The sequence below is a fragment of the Python bivittatus genome, unplaced genomic scaffold, assembly GCF_059951505.1.
Source record: "Python bivittatus isolate LINGU-HERP-01145 unplaced genomic scaffold, Pbiv_v1 ctg000350_np1212, whole genome shotgun sequence".
NCBI lineage: Eukaryota > Metazoa > Chordata > Lepidosauria > Squamata > Pythonidae > Python > Python bivittatus.
This window is the reverse complement of record NW_028277074.1, coordinates 3,346,286-3,361,021: the sequence shown is the minus strand read 5'-3', so window position 1 is coordinate 3,361,021 and position 14,736 is coordinate 3,346,286. Positions and strand designations below refer to the sequence as shown.

Here is a 14,736-nt window from a genome sequence, read left to right as displayed (position 1 = left end):
GATCACTGAACTAGAGACAGACACAACAGAAAGTGAAATTTGATGGGTTTTAGAACATATTGCTAACAACAAAGCTGCATGAGTTGATTAAATACCAGCTGTATTCTTTAAAAGCTTGCAAGATAATGCAGTTAAAGTGCTATAAGCAGTGCAAAGGAACTAGAAAACCTGTACCACAAATTGCAGTGCTAAAGAATGTTCAAACTACCAAGTAATTGCACTTATCTCATATAAAACAGAACTTGGAATTAGAATTGCCAGATAAACAAGCTGGACTCAGAAGAGGCAGAAGCAGGTGCCATATTGGTAACTCCAATGGACAATGCAAAAGGCAATGGAATTCCAGAAGCATGTCTATTTTTGCTTTATTGATTATATTAAAGCTGGCTTTCAACTGTGCAGATCATAACAAACTCCACTTACCCTAAAAACATGGGTGCATTATGATCAATTGAAACACAGTAAGAAGCAACGAAATAGTTTGGAATTGCGAAAATGCCCAAATTGTATACATTCAACTTATTTAATCAACTTATGATTGTGCAACAGGCAATGCCAACCCTATGCAAATAGGTGGAAAAGAACTGATATTAGATTTTATGTTCCTAGATTCAAAAATGTATGACTTAGCCACGAATAAACATTTGCTACTTGGGAGGTTTCACACTGACAGTAATAAAGAAGCTAAAGCAACAGCAGGAATCACTGAAGGCCTTAATGCTTGAAAAAAAAAATTAAGATAACTGAAAAAGAAGTTGACTGAAGTGATGCTCTCACTGATGACAGAAGTATGAAATAATAACTCAAAGATGCAATTATTGACAAACATTCCTGGAGAAATAGTGATCAGGGTCACAAACAGTGACTTGAGCAACGAACACAAATTTCATTCCATGTTCAAATTTTCTCATATAAATGCTAAATGTAGCATTTAATTCCCTTGATCAGCATCCCTAAAACTTAGTTTACAGTATGTTAACCATCCTTGTTACTATTCTTCAAAGAATATTCTGTTCAAGTTTATCTCGACCCTTCTTAAAGTCAGAACCTGGCATATATTTGTGGTAGGGCCTCAGTAACGAAGAACAGAGTAGAAATATTACTTCCTATATTTGGAAACCATGCTTCTATTGATGGAGCCTGAAATTGTGTTTGCCTTTTTTGCAGCGACATCATTGCTGACTCACATTCCACTTGTAATCACCTATAATGCTAAGATCCCTGCCTTCAATATAGCTACCATTCTACTTACTTGAAAATGAAAAGAAGGGTGCTTTAGAGGCTAAGCAAAAGGAGATAATAGGCACAGGGATGAAGGATACTGCAAGTGCTAGAATACTTCTTTGGCAGAGATAGCAAAATAACAATGGAATTTCAATACTCACCTGCTTGATTGGTTGTAATGCTGACTGCAGCAAATTGTCTTGGCAAGGGACTCCAATCAGATACTCCATTAACTGCATCTATCTCAAAAGTATAATTTGTATGAGCCAGGAGATCCACTACAGTCACAGTGGTGTTAGTGAGCCCCATCTGACGAGGAAGAAATCTTACTATAGTGCTACAGGGTTCACAGAGCTTACTGGTTCCTCCACATTTCTTGCATACAATGTTGAAAGTGACATCCTTTCTGCCCCCTGTGTCCAAAGGCCAGCTCCAGTCTAGGATGACTGACGTTTCATTGATATTAGAAATAACATTTCTGGGAGCAGAAGGTGGTCCTATGGGATATGGGAAAAGGGAATAGAAATAAAATAATAATTATTTATCCTGTTCGAATTCTGTTCAAGAAATAGTGATTCAAGCATGCTTTTAACAATGTCACTGCCATATGGTTTTACGATCTACTTTATATCCCTAAAGGAAGATTATATATTATATATTCTCTCTCACTTTAAGAGATATTAACCAACTTTGTGTGCATGTTTGTGGGTGCATTTTAATGCATATGCATATTAAAATGACTGACTTTAATCCTTCCACAAATTAACTAACATTCAGGCTATGACTATGAATAAATACAGCAGCATTGAAACCTATTTTATGCTAGCCATATACACTCGAAAATAGTCCAAAAATAAAATTAAAATCTAGAATCAGATCTATCTATCTATCTATCTATCTATCTATCTATCTATCTATCTATCTATCATCTTGCTTTTCTTACCCATTAGTTTTAGCAGAAATCAGTAAAGCAATAAAAAAATTAGGTACAGCCATATAAGGTACTTTATTAAGGCATTAAGCAAGCCAGTAGAAGTATGCACTGCCTTAATGCTTTGCTTTGAGTATCCAGCTGATGCAATGCGCCATAGCATCTGAAGCATCAATGGCCACATATTCAGCCTTGTGAAATATCAAAGTGGGGGCGAGGGTTAATCCTCTTTCGCTAGTCACCATTATGAAGTTAGTGACTTATGCACGTGTACAGGCTGTGTGCAGAAGACCATGGGAAGGACCAATAAAATGTACACAGCACAGCTGTTCCAATTCAGTAAGAAAAAGGGTTGCTTTTTTCACTGATCTGACTCGGTGGTGGAATCAGTCAAACCATGTGAATCCAATCATCCATCAAAGCTTTGTACAGCCTTAATAAAATGCAGACCTTAATTCTAGGTATTCGGTTTTTGAACACAGATTCCTAGGCTCAACATTAGGTTTCCACAAAGGACTATGACTGAATTTGCACAATGAGTGAATGCCAATTCTTACACCCAGAAATAGGAACAATTAAGCAATTATATGATTGGAAATGAGTCTAATATAACTTCCTGTGCTAAAATTGTTGTTATAATAATGCTACTGTGAATAATAATAATAACAATATTGGAATACAAGTAGTAATGGTAATGATGGTGATGGTGGTTAAACATGCAAACATAGTATTTTGAAAAGTATAGAGTTATAATTAAAAATCTCCTTTTTTCAAGTTTTTTTTTAACTGTAAAAAGAACTAAAGCAGAAATACAGATTGAAGACATGTCCATATCATTGTTTTATATCCCATAGAGATTGTCTCTGGGCCGGATTGATTCCACAGTATTAACTGCTTTGAGGCATTGGATTTATTTGCTTCTGGCCATGCTTCTGTTTACTGGAAACTGCCACAAAGCTGGTATTTTACTGTTAACTGTTGTACTGGAATATCTGTTTGGAGATCTGTTTTCCAATTGGCAGGAACCTCCTAGTTCCTGTGTTCAAGCCATTCATTTCTCTCTCTTTCCCTGTCTCCTTTATACCAGGGTTCCTCAACCTCAGCAACTTTAAGATGGGTGGACTTCAATTCCCAGAATTCCCTAGCCATGGCTGGCTGGGGAATTCTGGGAGTTGAAGTCCACCCATCTTAAAGTTGCTGAGGTTGAGGAATCCTTCTTTATAGACTGTAAGCACTGACTTCCAGGAGTTTGCATTTTCCTGTTTAGAAATTATTCCTCACCCCTTTTCCCAAACCAGTAATCACAGGAATCTCTGATCTTGATTACAAAATTGCCATTATCCTTTCATTTCACTATCATAACCTATTGGGGATTTTAGCTACAATGTAAGTATGATGGCAAAATGGTTGGGAAGCCTTTGGAAGATTACAGTGCTTTTATTTATATTTGATATAATCAACCTTCATTCACATAGGTTTTATTCAAAGCAATCTTACTCATAGATACATAGATTAGGGTAAACTATCAGATAAATATATATTGTATAAATAAACATGTATTTGTATGCTTTTGTTTGATATGAATAAAGGGGCATACACTATTTATTAAATTTGTATTCAAATTTATTTTAATCCTTTTGGCATGGAGTGGGGTAGCTCATGGGGCAAGAAATGTCTTATACTCCTAGCATTCTTCTTTTGGCCAGCTGGGGGGAAGAAAGTAGTACTGATTGGTTCATAAAGTTTTCTGTATTTCTCTGTGTACTATATACAAGTAAAGATACTAAAGGTTGGTTTCAGATATTTTATGAAGGATTAGACTGGAAATGCTAATGATATGGAAATGCTCTAAAATGCATACCTATAAGAAAGACTGACAGACAAGGACATATTTCTTTTTCATCATAATAAGGTTACTCACTTGTACAAGCCATAGATGGAACGTCTCGTTCAGATCGAAAGTAGTTCTTCTCACACTTGCAGTTTGAAGAACCTTCCATATTTGTTGAACTATGAGGTGGGCATTTAGCACATTTAACATTACCAGCAAAGGCTTTATAAAAACCTGGTCGGCAAGCTGTAAAAGAATAGTAATTGCTTATAATTCCTTATATTAAAGTTCTGTTATTCTTTGCTGGGAGGGAAAATGAAGGATTCAATCTGGAAACTGAAAGTCCAGATTGAAACAGCATATATTGTTTGAGGAAAAGTGGCAATTTGCCTTGCTCTTAGTACATCAAAGTATATTTCCATTATGATTTTGCCTAACTCTAAGCAAAGCATATTAATTCTAAACTATGCTTTCTAGACTGCACAAAAATCATGGCCTTACATTAACCCTTCCTTTCTTTTCCTAATCAATGCTAGGATTTCAGGTCTAAATCTGGAGAGTACATTCCACATGCTTTGCATGTGTAAGAAATCAGGTCCAATCTCTGACATTTTCAGGGAGGGCAGAGAATTATTGTCTAAACCAGTACATCCACTGCCATTACAATACTGACTTAGAAAAGCCAATGGTCTAAACAGGTATTATATTCCTAACAGTCAGGTCTAGAACATGCAAACTGTGACTGTCTCTTGTTCAGTGGGCTGCCCAGACTAAGAGATGGCAGATTATCTAGACCTCTAACAGGTCTCTGCATGCATGAAGTGTTGGTCCTTTGAGGTAGGCCTGGTCAAGAAACAGATGCTGCAGGCATTGCAGGAATACCACCTTATTCCTTATTCAGGAATACCACCTTATTTTTCTGGGTTATAACAACATAAAGCTACAGAACTGGTCTTTTGAGAAACCTCTTCCTATTGCACTGCCGACTTTCAGTTTTCTGCCATTTTGAGGCGGGGGCATACACAAGCCTAAATTATCATAGCTTTAAAAGGAACAGAAAAGCCTCATATATTTTCATCCTGACCTAGCACATCTGCATATGGGTCCATATCTATCACTATTATTATTTTGATCCTTGCTTTACCTATAAATAATTAAAAATGGTCTTGGCCACCAAAAATTATCCCAACCTACTTTATAAGGAAAAATATTACTTTCCAGATAAAATTTGGATTATATTTGTAATGCCATCCCCGAAGCCTAAAAACACAAAGATTTCTTAGCTTGCAGTCTTTCAAATTTACTAAGTATAGCTAATCAACCATTTGAATGACTCTATAATAATAAAGCAGAGTAGATTGCTGTTGGGCAGCATCCAGTTTGAATAAATAAAATAAATGCATAAATACACAGGGGTTCAAACTGAAAAATAACATTAGTATTAACATTTGAGGACACTCTATCACCATCTGTTCCTATGCTGGGAAAGTAAAAACAATGTGTGGCCAGAAGCCGAATGAGGTGGGCAGAAGAGGATATAATTTTTAACTAGAAAGTTAAGATACTTGTAAACTAGGAATGCTTACACCATTACTAAAAGAATGTGTTCAAATTGAAGAAAATAATCAATTCTATATTTTCAGAATTGCTTTGACTTTTAGGTTCTATAGGGGTCCTTGATCATGAATTCCACTCTCTAGCAAAGTCTTACATTTGCAGATGTTCCAGCTTACTTTGGTTTGATCATAGTATATGTAAGCAAGCCATAGTAACCATAACAAAATGTGAACAATGAAGTGCTTATATAGTTCTGAAAATAAGCAAAAGCACAATGAGTTTTTTCTGGTCAAAATTAAATTATCTCTCAGTATATGGTTCTTGCACTTACAGACGCTGCTGTGGATGGTGCCTTAGCTTTTATAATCTGTTAGTGACAAACTCCAGGAGGTGGTGTTTCATTAACATTGGCATGTTCCTTTAGTCTTTCTCATTGCCCAGACTGTGTCAGAATCACCTCACATCATGTTAATACAAAGTGAAAAGTGAGAATGACATAATCTGCAAGTAACTGCATGCCACTACACTTCATTAGAATACAGTATTTATAATGGGTAAATCCTGGGGATGGGCATACAGCCACAGTGGCTGGAAGTCTGCCATTGCCTCTTGTTAAGTGACCATAAACTCTCCTTTATTTATTAACCGAATTATGTATCCTGTGATAACAGCTAATTTTACTGGCTTCAGTTTGATTGTGCCTTTCATACGAATTCTTCACCAGAAAAATGACCATTCCTCATCAAAACCATTTTTGTGATCTATAAACATATTTAAGCACACACACACAAACACATCCCTTAGTTCCTACTTAGTCCTCTGACTTTTACATAGTATGAAAAATAAGACTGTTTCATTGGAGTTATTTCCAGAAAGAAAAAGCTCCCACAGATAAATGCTAATCCTTAAGTAATACATGCTTAAACCTTCATTATCCCAAGCCTTTGTCCACCATTACTAGAAGTAAGTCAAGTCCTTTTCAATTGTGGCATCCTGAGACTGTAACTCCCACCTAAGCATGCTCCAGTTTAGCCATTTTTGTGACTTTAGTGGGCAATAAAATCCCTTTTATCCCATCAGTCTTAAATTTTAGCATTTTAAGTGAGACAGTCTTGACTTATTTTACATTTGTCTATGTTATAATTTCCTTGGGATTGTGGTTGTTTCCCCTCCGCCCCCCAAGCACTGTATTGTATAATGTTACAAGCTCCTGAGAGCTCTTCTGAGGACTGAAAGTGTCATAGCAATAATTTTATATTTATGAATGCCCACCTAAAGAAATTATGGACAGAGGCAGATGCAAGAACCAGGAAGCCAACAGATTTCAGTTAATGAAGTCAAGGGGGGAAACCCTGCAGCAGAACTTAATAGGAAACATCACTACAAAGTCAGATTAGTCTGCTTATTGTCTCTAGAGGCAAAAACTTTGTAATCTCTTCGTGTTTTCTGCATGGCTCAGTTACAGTGCTATGAAGATAGCAGTTATGAAGCAAATGAGCTACTTAGAAGCCTGCTGTCCCAGCAAGCCCTCGTGGAAGAGTCTGATTTGTATCTCTTCTCCCCACCCTGCCTGTCTTACACGTCTTCTATCTTGGTATGTCAAGTGAAAATAAGATTATTCAGCGCTACAACTCTCAGGGGGGAAAATAAACCCAGCAATTACATTGTAAATTAAATCTTGGAAAGTGAATGAAAAGGTGGCCACACATTTCTCTTTCTTGAACATCATGAAGGATGGAGGAAGGATGGTAACCTTTATTGAGAAATACATTTCTTCTCGGAAAGAGGGAACATGGATTTATTTATTTTCCCTGTTTACAGAGCCATATTATCTTTGCTCATATAAAGTATATTTTAGATTTAGTTTTCAAAGAAAAAGACTAAGACATTTATATTCTTTTTTATTATTTTTTTAAAAGAGCTGTGAATATAGTTTTCATTTGTTTTTAGATATATATTCTTTAAGCCTAATTTATATTAGGAACTAAGCAGTGGATTTAAAAAATGCACTACACCTACTGCTCAACCCCTAAGATCCCTTCAGTTCCCATTTCACTGAAGTCTATATTTTTAATCCATGATTTGTTAAATAAACTCTGAAAGGTTGGATCACTCATTCACCTTAGTCAAAACCACAACATGTTAAGCCATGATTTATTTTAAGTAGGGGGTTTTGAAAAAGCAATAAACGGGTTTTGATTTAAGAAACATCAAATCCAGCTATCATATCAATGTTTATTCAGCAAATTCCACTGAGTTTAAAAGTTCATCTCTCATACTAATGATGCTGCCTGAAGTACCAATCTCCAAATTATTTTCCATCAGAAAGACAATAAATGTTTTCAATATTTTTAAAAAGAATCAGGTGGAAGGATTTTTTTTTTCTAATCAAATTAGATGCAAGTTTGCCAACATCTTATTTGAAAAGAGATGAAAGAATAAATTTACCACCATTTTGAGATTTTAATAATGTGGAGATGTGATTTTGTGAACAAAAATTTATCCTGAATGACGACTTAAAGCTGGCATCCTTAAGCATCCTAATCATGTTAGAATAACATCCTAATCATGTTAGAATAAAACATAGATAAGGTACTTTATTCTACTATCATTAGAACTTTTAAGGAACTTGGATTTCTTCTTTTCCATTTTTTTATCTGGTAAACTTAGATTAATGTCTGAATTAGACTGTTAGTTGCCCTAATGTCCAATAATCAATAGATTTAAATTAAATATAATTACATTTTGACATTGGTTTCATAAAGTCGTAATTGCCACTAATTCAAACTGTTGCATTTATTAACATCTCTGAACTGATAATTATCCATTCTGGTATCCTCCTTGATGCTGTGGTATGAGATATACTTTAAACTGTAATGCTACTGAATCTCAGCTAATCTCATTCTGAATAATCTCCCAGCATTCTGGAAATGATTTACCTTATTACTTCAGTTTTTAAACATTCTTTTCACCAATCCCTTATTTTGGTAAAGTTTGCTCTTCTGAAGCCAAATTGATTTTGTCAGACCGTTTCAGTAAATGACTATTTACATGCATGTTAAAGGTTATCTCATTATGATCCATGCTTCTAATTGGCTCAATAACTTTTAGGCCCTGGACTTTAAAAGTTTATGGCACTAGACGTCCAGTACTGCATCTCATTTCTTGGTTGTTGATCCAGGGCACAGTCATTTGGAGTATCTAGAAAATTGGTTTCTTTTTGTATCCTATTAGTTCTTTTGCAATATAATAAAGCATATCAGTTACAGGAAAAATAAGTTCATTTTCTCACAGAACTTTTATCCCAGGATGTAGCTTTTTTTGCTCCATCCTTTATAGAGATCAGAAAGTCTCTATTTTTGCCATTTTATCAGTATCATGAAATGTACAAAGAGTTACACTTGTAAATAAAAGATTAAATGTATAGTCATCTAAATGAGATAAGAAGGCTGTCCTAAGGATGCTGAGGACACTTTGTCTTCCTGGGAACGATTCCTTTTGTTTTCCAGACTCTGCCCTTTCAATTACTGTAGCTGCCTCCCCCCCCCCCATCCCTCCTTAAATATACATATATAGTAAGGAAACAATAGAAGGAAACATCAGATCATTTTGACCATGATGTCCATTGTCTACTAAGCTTAATGTCTAAAAACATTCAATCCCTGCACATTGAAATGCTGTAAACTTTGCCTTAAGTATTGTATGCCTTCTTAGAACATCAAGAATGGAGTTCCTGTTAGATCATACCACATGCCTCATTTCACAAATAAACAGCTACTTTGACCTCGTACAAATAAGTCAACGTGGAATAGTTAATTCAGGAAGTCATCTTGTTTATCTTGCAGTGTTTCATGTCATTAACCTATATTTGTATCTGTTATTACTCTTTGTGTAAAGCACTAAAAACTTATAACTTACAACTATTTATGAAAGGCATATTTCAGAAGTATAATGCATAAAGAAAGTGACAAAATCTGTTTATTTGTAAAAACTCTTCAGAAATATGTCACATTTTATACAAATAATATGTAAAACAATGATTTTCCATGCATATTACACAACTTTTGGCAATGATTAAGCTGTGACTGGTCTCACCTTTACTTGAACTACATTAGCATGATATCCTTCCTATTTGCCTTCCACATATTAGATTTGGTAGAATGAAAATTGTGCATTTTTCCAGCAGAGAGAGGAAGGAAGGAAGGAAGGAAGGAAGGAAGGAAGGAAGGAAGGAAGGAAGGAAGGAAGGAAGGAAGGAAGGAAGGAAGGAAGGAAGGAAGGAAGGAAGGAAGGAAGGAAGGGAGGGAGGGAGGGAGGGAGGGAGGGAGGGAGGGAGGGAGGGAATATGAAAATTGAATAGGATAGTTGGAGATAGAGATAGAAAGCACACAAGACTGAGTGAGAAATTGTTAATCTTTTCAATAGACTCTGAATCAGCAATATTCCTGGGAGGAACCAAATGCTCCTGAGACTTACATTATGAACAGAACTCAGCAGTCTCTATCTTCTGCAAAGTCAAACCGCATCATTAGTGAACATCTTGTTGCTCATGGGCACAGCCTGACTAACTGCAGCATGGAGCTTTCATATATACAGTATATGAAAGCTTCCACAGGAGCTGGAACTCTCATTAGCAAAGCATATAAAGGCTTCCTGTAGCAAACATCTGCACTCTACTCAGTGACAGCTGCTGTTCATGTACATCACAACACAGCTTTACAAATGGAAGGGGTTGCCTTCCGATGCTGGAATGTTCAGCTGAATGTGGAAAGATAGTGTTTAAAAAGGACTTCTGTTCCCAAGAATGTGATTTGATCAAAGCAGTGCCTTAGCTAAAGTCGCTTTATATTTAGTATAAATATAAAGTGGACTATCTGCCACTTTACATTTATACTAAACAAAATTAAATCCACCACAATTTTTTGGTATAAATTTGTCTCATGTCTCCACTTTCATAGAGTTAAATTCTAGATTTATTTCTAATACATATGCTTCCTAAGTTCCTTCCCTCTACACTTCAGATACTCCCACTTTAAAGTAGAACAATCTAAGATAGATACTTTCCACAGACACAAACCGTATGCGTTAAGTAGAATGAGTACTGCATATTTCTTTTACCAAATCTTAAACAACCCAGGAGACAAGGGAAGCCATGAAGCTCTCAACTGCAGCAGAGCCTTTAAGGACACTGGGTTCATCAACCTCACTTTCTAAACACTTTTGGATTTACAATTATTTCAAAGTTAAAAGAGGACTTCCAAGCAACAAGTCTGAAAAACTATCTGATGAATAAAACTTCAACCCTTAATAGAGGAAAAAATAATTCGCAGTTTAAAGAACTCAAAGAATATAAAACAAAAGGCAAAAAGCTAATTAAAGGAAGTTTTAAATGGGTTAAGGGACCGGAAGAATTTTTGAAATAATAAAATTAATAAAACAATATATTTGTGGGTACCTAAATTGTTTAATTCACCAGGAAAGAGATGATTGGTTGAAATCTGAATATGAAGAAACAAAGAAATCTGAGATTCTGTAGAAATTGGACAGAATCCAGTTAGAAATTTAGAGGGGACTAAAGTTTAACATTTGAGACATTTCAAAGGAACTTTGAAGAATTGGGAGAGAAATTTATAGTTAAACAGAGCAATAATTGCCACATCTGCTAATGCATTTCTTGAAGAAGATCCTAAAGAGGAAATGAAAGATAAGAAAGAGAATAATATGGAAGAATTTACAGATCGAGAGAAACAAATTCCAGCTGATATAGAAATATTGGAAAATAAACAAATTGTGGATTATAACATAGAGATACAGTTAAAGTGCAAATACAAATAAGCGAAGAAATGAAAAAATGACCTGGACAAAGATTTATTAATGGATTTACAAAAGAGGGTTTCTAAAGTTTTGAAGAAATATTTGAGACAGAATGAAGAACATTTAAATTGGAGATTTAATTCTGTGACAGCAACCTGATGAATTAAAGATTAAGATTGTTAGAAATAATAATAAAAAAAGGAATATAATGTTGACTTGTTTGATCAGGGGTAAAATAAAAAATACTGCCATAAAATCCTGGAAACCCTTTATGGACTTTTTGCCAATACCTGGACAGAAATGACAATGATTTTGGGATTTGCAAATGGAAAGGGAGGGGAGGTTATGGGGAGAAGTGGTTTATGTATATAATTTTACAGGGAGTGAGGAAATACTAAATTTGCTTATACTTGTTGGAAAGAAGATTGGGAGTCACTTCCTTAAATATTCTTTTTTCTAGTTCTTTTCTTTTTTTTTCTTTTTGTACCTTGTATTTCTTTTCTATTTACCTTTTTTTTAAAAATATTAGTTTGTAATATCTTCTGGTATTGTTGAAATCCTTAATAAAAAGTATTTTTTAAAAAAAGAAATACAGTAGAAAACCAGAAGCCCCTCTTTATGTGGCCTTCACTAATTTCAAATCAACATTTGACTCAATTTTGAGACCTCTTTCATGGGAAAAATGTAGGGGACTTGGTATTGTTCTTAATCTGAACATCCACAAAGAGTCTAGGGGTATTATGAAGGCCTATTATCAAATCCAATCCCTGTACTTTAGCAAGTAGGGCTGGAAGGTATCCTAGTTCTTTCTTTCTTCACACCTATACAGTATATGAATGTCCCATTTCTGCTTTATATATTTCACAAGGATATCCCATTTCTGCTTTATGGAGATGATATAGCCATTATAATAGGACTTTAAATGGCTTCAGATGCACAGTTAATTTCCCTGCATTACTTCAGGGAAAATCACCTTGAAAATAAATAAACACTAAAATAATGTTATTTGCTAAAGCATTTAAGAAAGTTTCATGGGTAATAGGAGGGCAAGTGAGGACTGTTAAATTTCTTGGTGTGATCTTTCAAGACTCAAGCTCATGGAATGCATATATTGACTTTGTGGTCTTGTAGACACAAAAAAAGTTCAACTATTCTAAAAAAATCACACAAAAGGTAGGGACTGTATCTCTAGCATTTCAATAGCTTTGAAACTATTTAGACAAATCCTTATCTAAGTTCCATTTGGTTCCTAGTTAGGCCCTTTTCCAAACTCTGGATTAATGGAAATAATACTAAGTTCATAAGAACCATGTTTCAAGCTCCAAAATATATAATCAATGAGGCTAAAACCAAATGAGGATTGAGGTAAGAGCCTGGTTATTAATTTTTAATTAATGGCTAAATACTATGATTTTCCAAATGTGTTTATCCCACTTTTTCTGTCTGATAAATTTCAGTTCTCCTGGACCGAATGATGTGGTTTTCTCTTCATTTCCTATATTTCCAGAAATGTATTCAGATTAAGAGCATTATCAGGAAAAGGTTTTTAGAGATTTAATATCAGAACAGCAACAACAACAAAATGTCATCCCCAAATCTGTCCAAGTACAGTTTAACTTCCTGATGTGAAAACCAGCTAAATGCATCAATTCGCTGATCTACCATTTCAACAAAACCTTTTCTTCAGTGCCATATACAGTATGAACATTTGGCCTCATGACACTTATATGGGAGATTTAATAAAGTTCCCATAGCTGCAAATAACTGACCTCTGGTCTATGTGAATTAAATTGGTTATGCACAAATAAATTATTAATTGCAGCTTACTTTCAATATTTTAGATACTTAGATTCTATAGTGTAATTTATCTTTAGACTGTTAATGTACTGCACTATAAATGTTTTGGAATTCACTTATAATTAATTTTATGGTTCATCTTCCTCTTATCTAATTTTAAGTATACATTTTAGTACCAATAGAGGTGAATACATGTTGGTAATTGTGAAATTCCTCACAACACATGGACAGACTCAACCATGGTTTTAATTGGGAACTGTCAGCATTTTAGACCAAGCTAAATCCAAATATGCAAGAGAATTCTTGGAAGCCTGGCATTCAGACAGGGCAGCAATTAACAGACACATAGAGATTAACAGCATCTACATACTATTCAAAAGAGACAAAAGATCAGAAGATCACCTCACCAGCAATCAATCACCAGCAACCATCACCAGCAATCATCACCCAGATAAGCAAAGGTTACCAACAGGCACACAATCAAGCAGCAAACATATGCCAATCAAAGAACTACCAGAGAAGCAAAACAAAACCCCCACCCTTACCAGCACTGGCAAGGCAGGCCACAGCACATAAATAGAGAGCAAACCCCATCCCATTTTAGCACTGAAGATGTTACCTAGCTGGGTAATGAAATATTTGCAAGAAAAGAACCAAGCTCAGAGAACCCCAAGGACTCCATACATTTTAGTTCATAGTCTTACTGTTAATAGACAACAATGCTGCACTATTTTATTTGTACCTAAGTATTTTATATTTGCATGGCTACATTTTGTCATATCTTGTTTTAAGCTGGTCCTTGACCAAAATAAAGTTATCATCATATATATGATACCTTTGAACAAGCTGTTAGAGAGGAAAATCTGTTTTAAATCTCATCCATGAGTAAATTTCTGCCATTTACTTTGCACACATTGTATTTTATACTAATCTATGATGTTAACATTTTAATCAAGTGTTTTTTACATTGGCTGTAGTCCAGGTCAGGTTATTCAACAGAAGCAGACCTTTCTCGTTCTTGAATAACTTTTGCCAGCAGACATATTAATTATGTGTATGTAAGAGATAACTTCACCCTATGGGAATAACAAAGTATCATTTCTTCATAGTAGTTTCATATTCGAGTTAACTAGGCTTTTGAAATTTTTAATGTAATTGCATTACCATACCATATAGTTTTTGAAAGTGGCTTCAGAAATCAATAATAAAATAAAATAAGGCCTCTTGTCACAGCAGGTTTAAGATTGAACTGGTTAAAATGGCTGAAGAATCACCGCATATAGATGTAAAATTAATTACTTATATTTTTCACAAAACTATTAGGCAACTAGTTTCAATGAATATTTCAGTTCAGTCATTTGTTATATATAGTCCACAATTAGTATAACACTGGACAGCATATATATGACTATTCGAAGCTTCAGAAAGTTATACTGCCAGGAATTATTAGCCCTTCAACGTAAGCAAGAAACAGGAATTGCTGGGAATCTTGGAATGTATTTTAATGTGGAACTGGGTCTTGAGAGCCCGTTAAAGCCTGTCTCTGCTTCAACTTATGCCTAACACAATCAAAGCAGAGTTG

General features: G+C 35.0%; 1 protein-coding gene across 2 annotated transcripts in view; it reads right to left on the bottom strand.

The window, feature by feature from the left end:
• Window positions 1–14,736, bottom strand: part of EPHA3 (EPH receptor A3) — a 229,741-nt gene that overhangs the window by 60,808 nt on the left and 154,197 nt on the right. For both annotated transcript variants that reach the window (XM_088144517.1, XM_088144518.1), the window contains exons 4-5: window positions 4,077–4,232; window positions 1,386–1,721 (exon numbers count right to left, since the gene is read on the bottom strand). In XM_088144517.1, coding sequence (XP_088000643.1) covers window positions 1,386–1,721; window positions 4,077–4,232 — 492 coding nt within the window. The remainder of the gene's footprint in view (window positions 1–1,385; window positions 1,722–4,076; window positions 4,233–14,736) is intronic.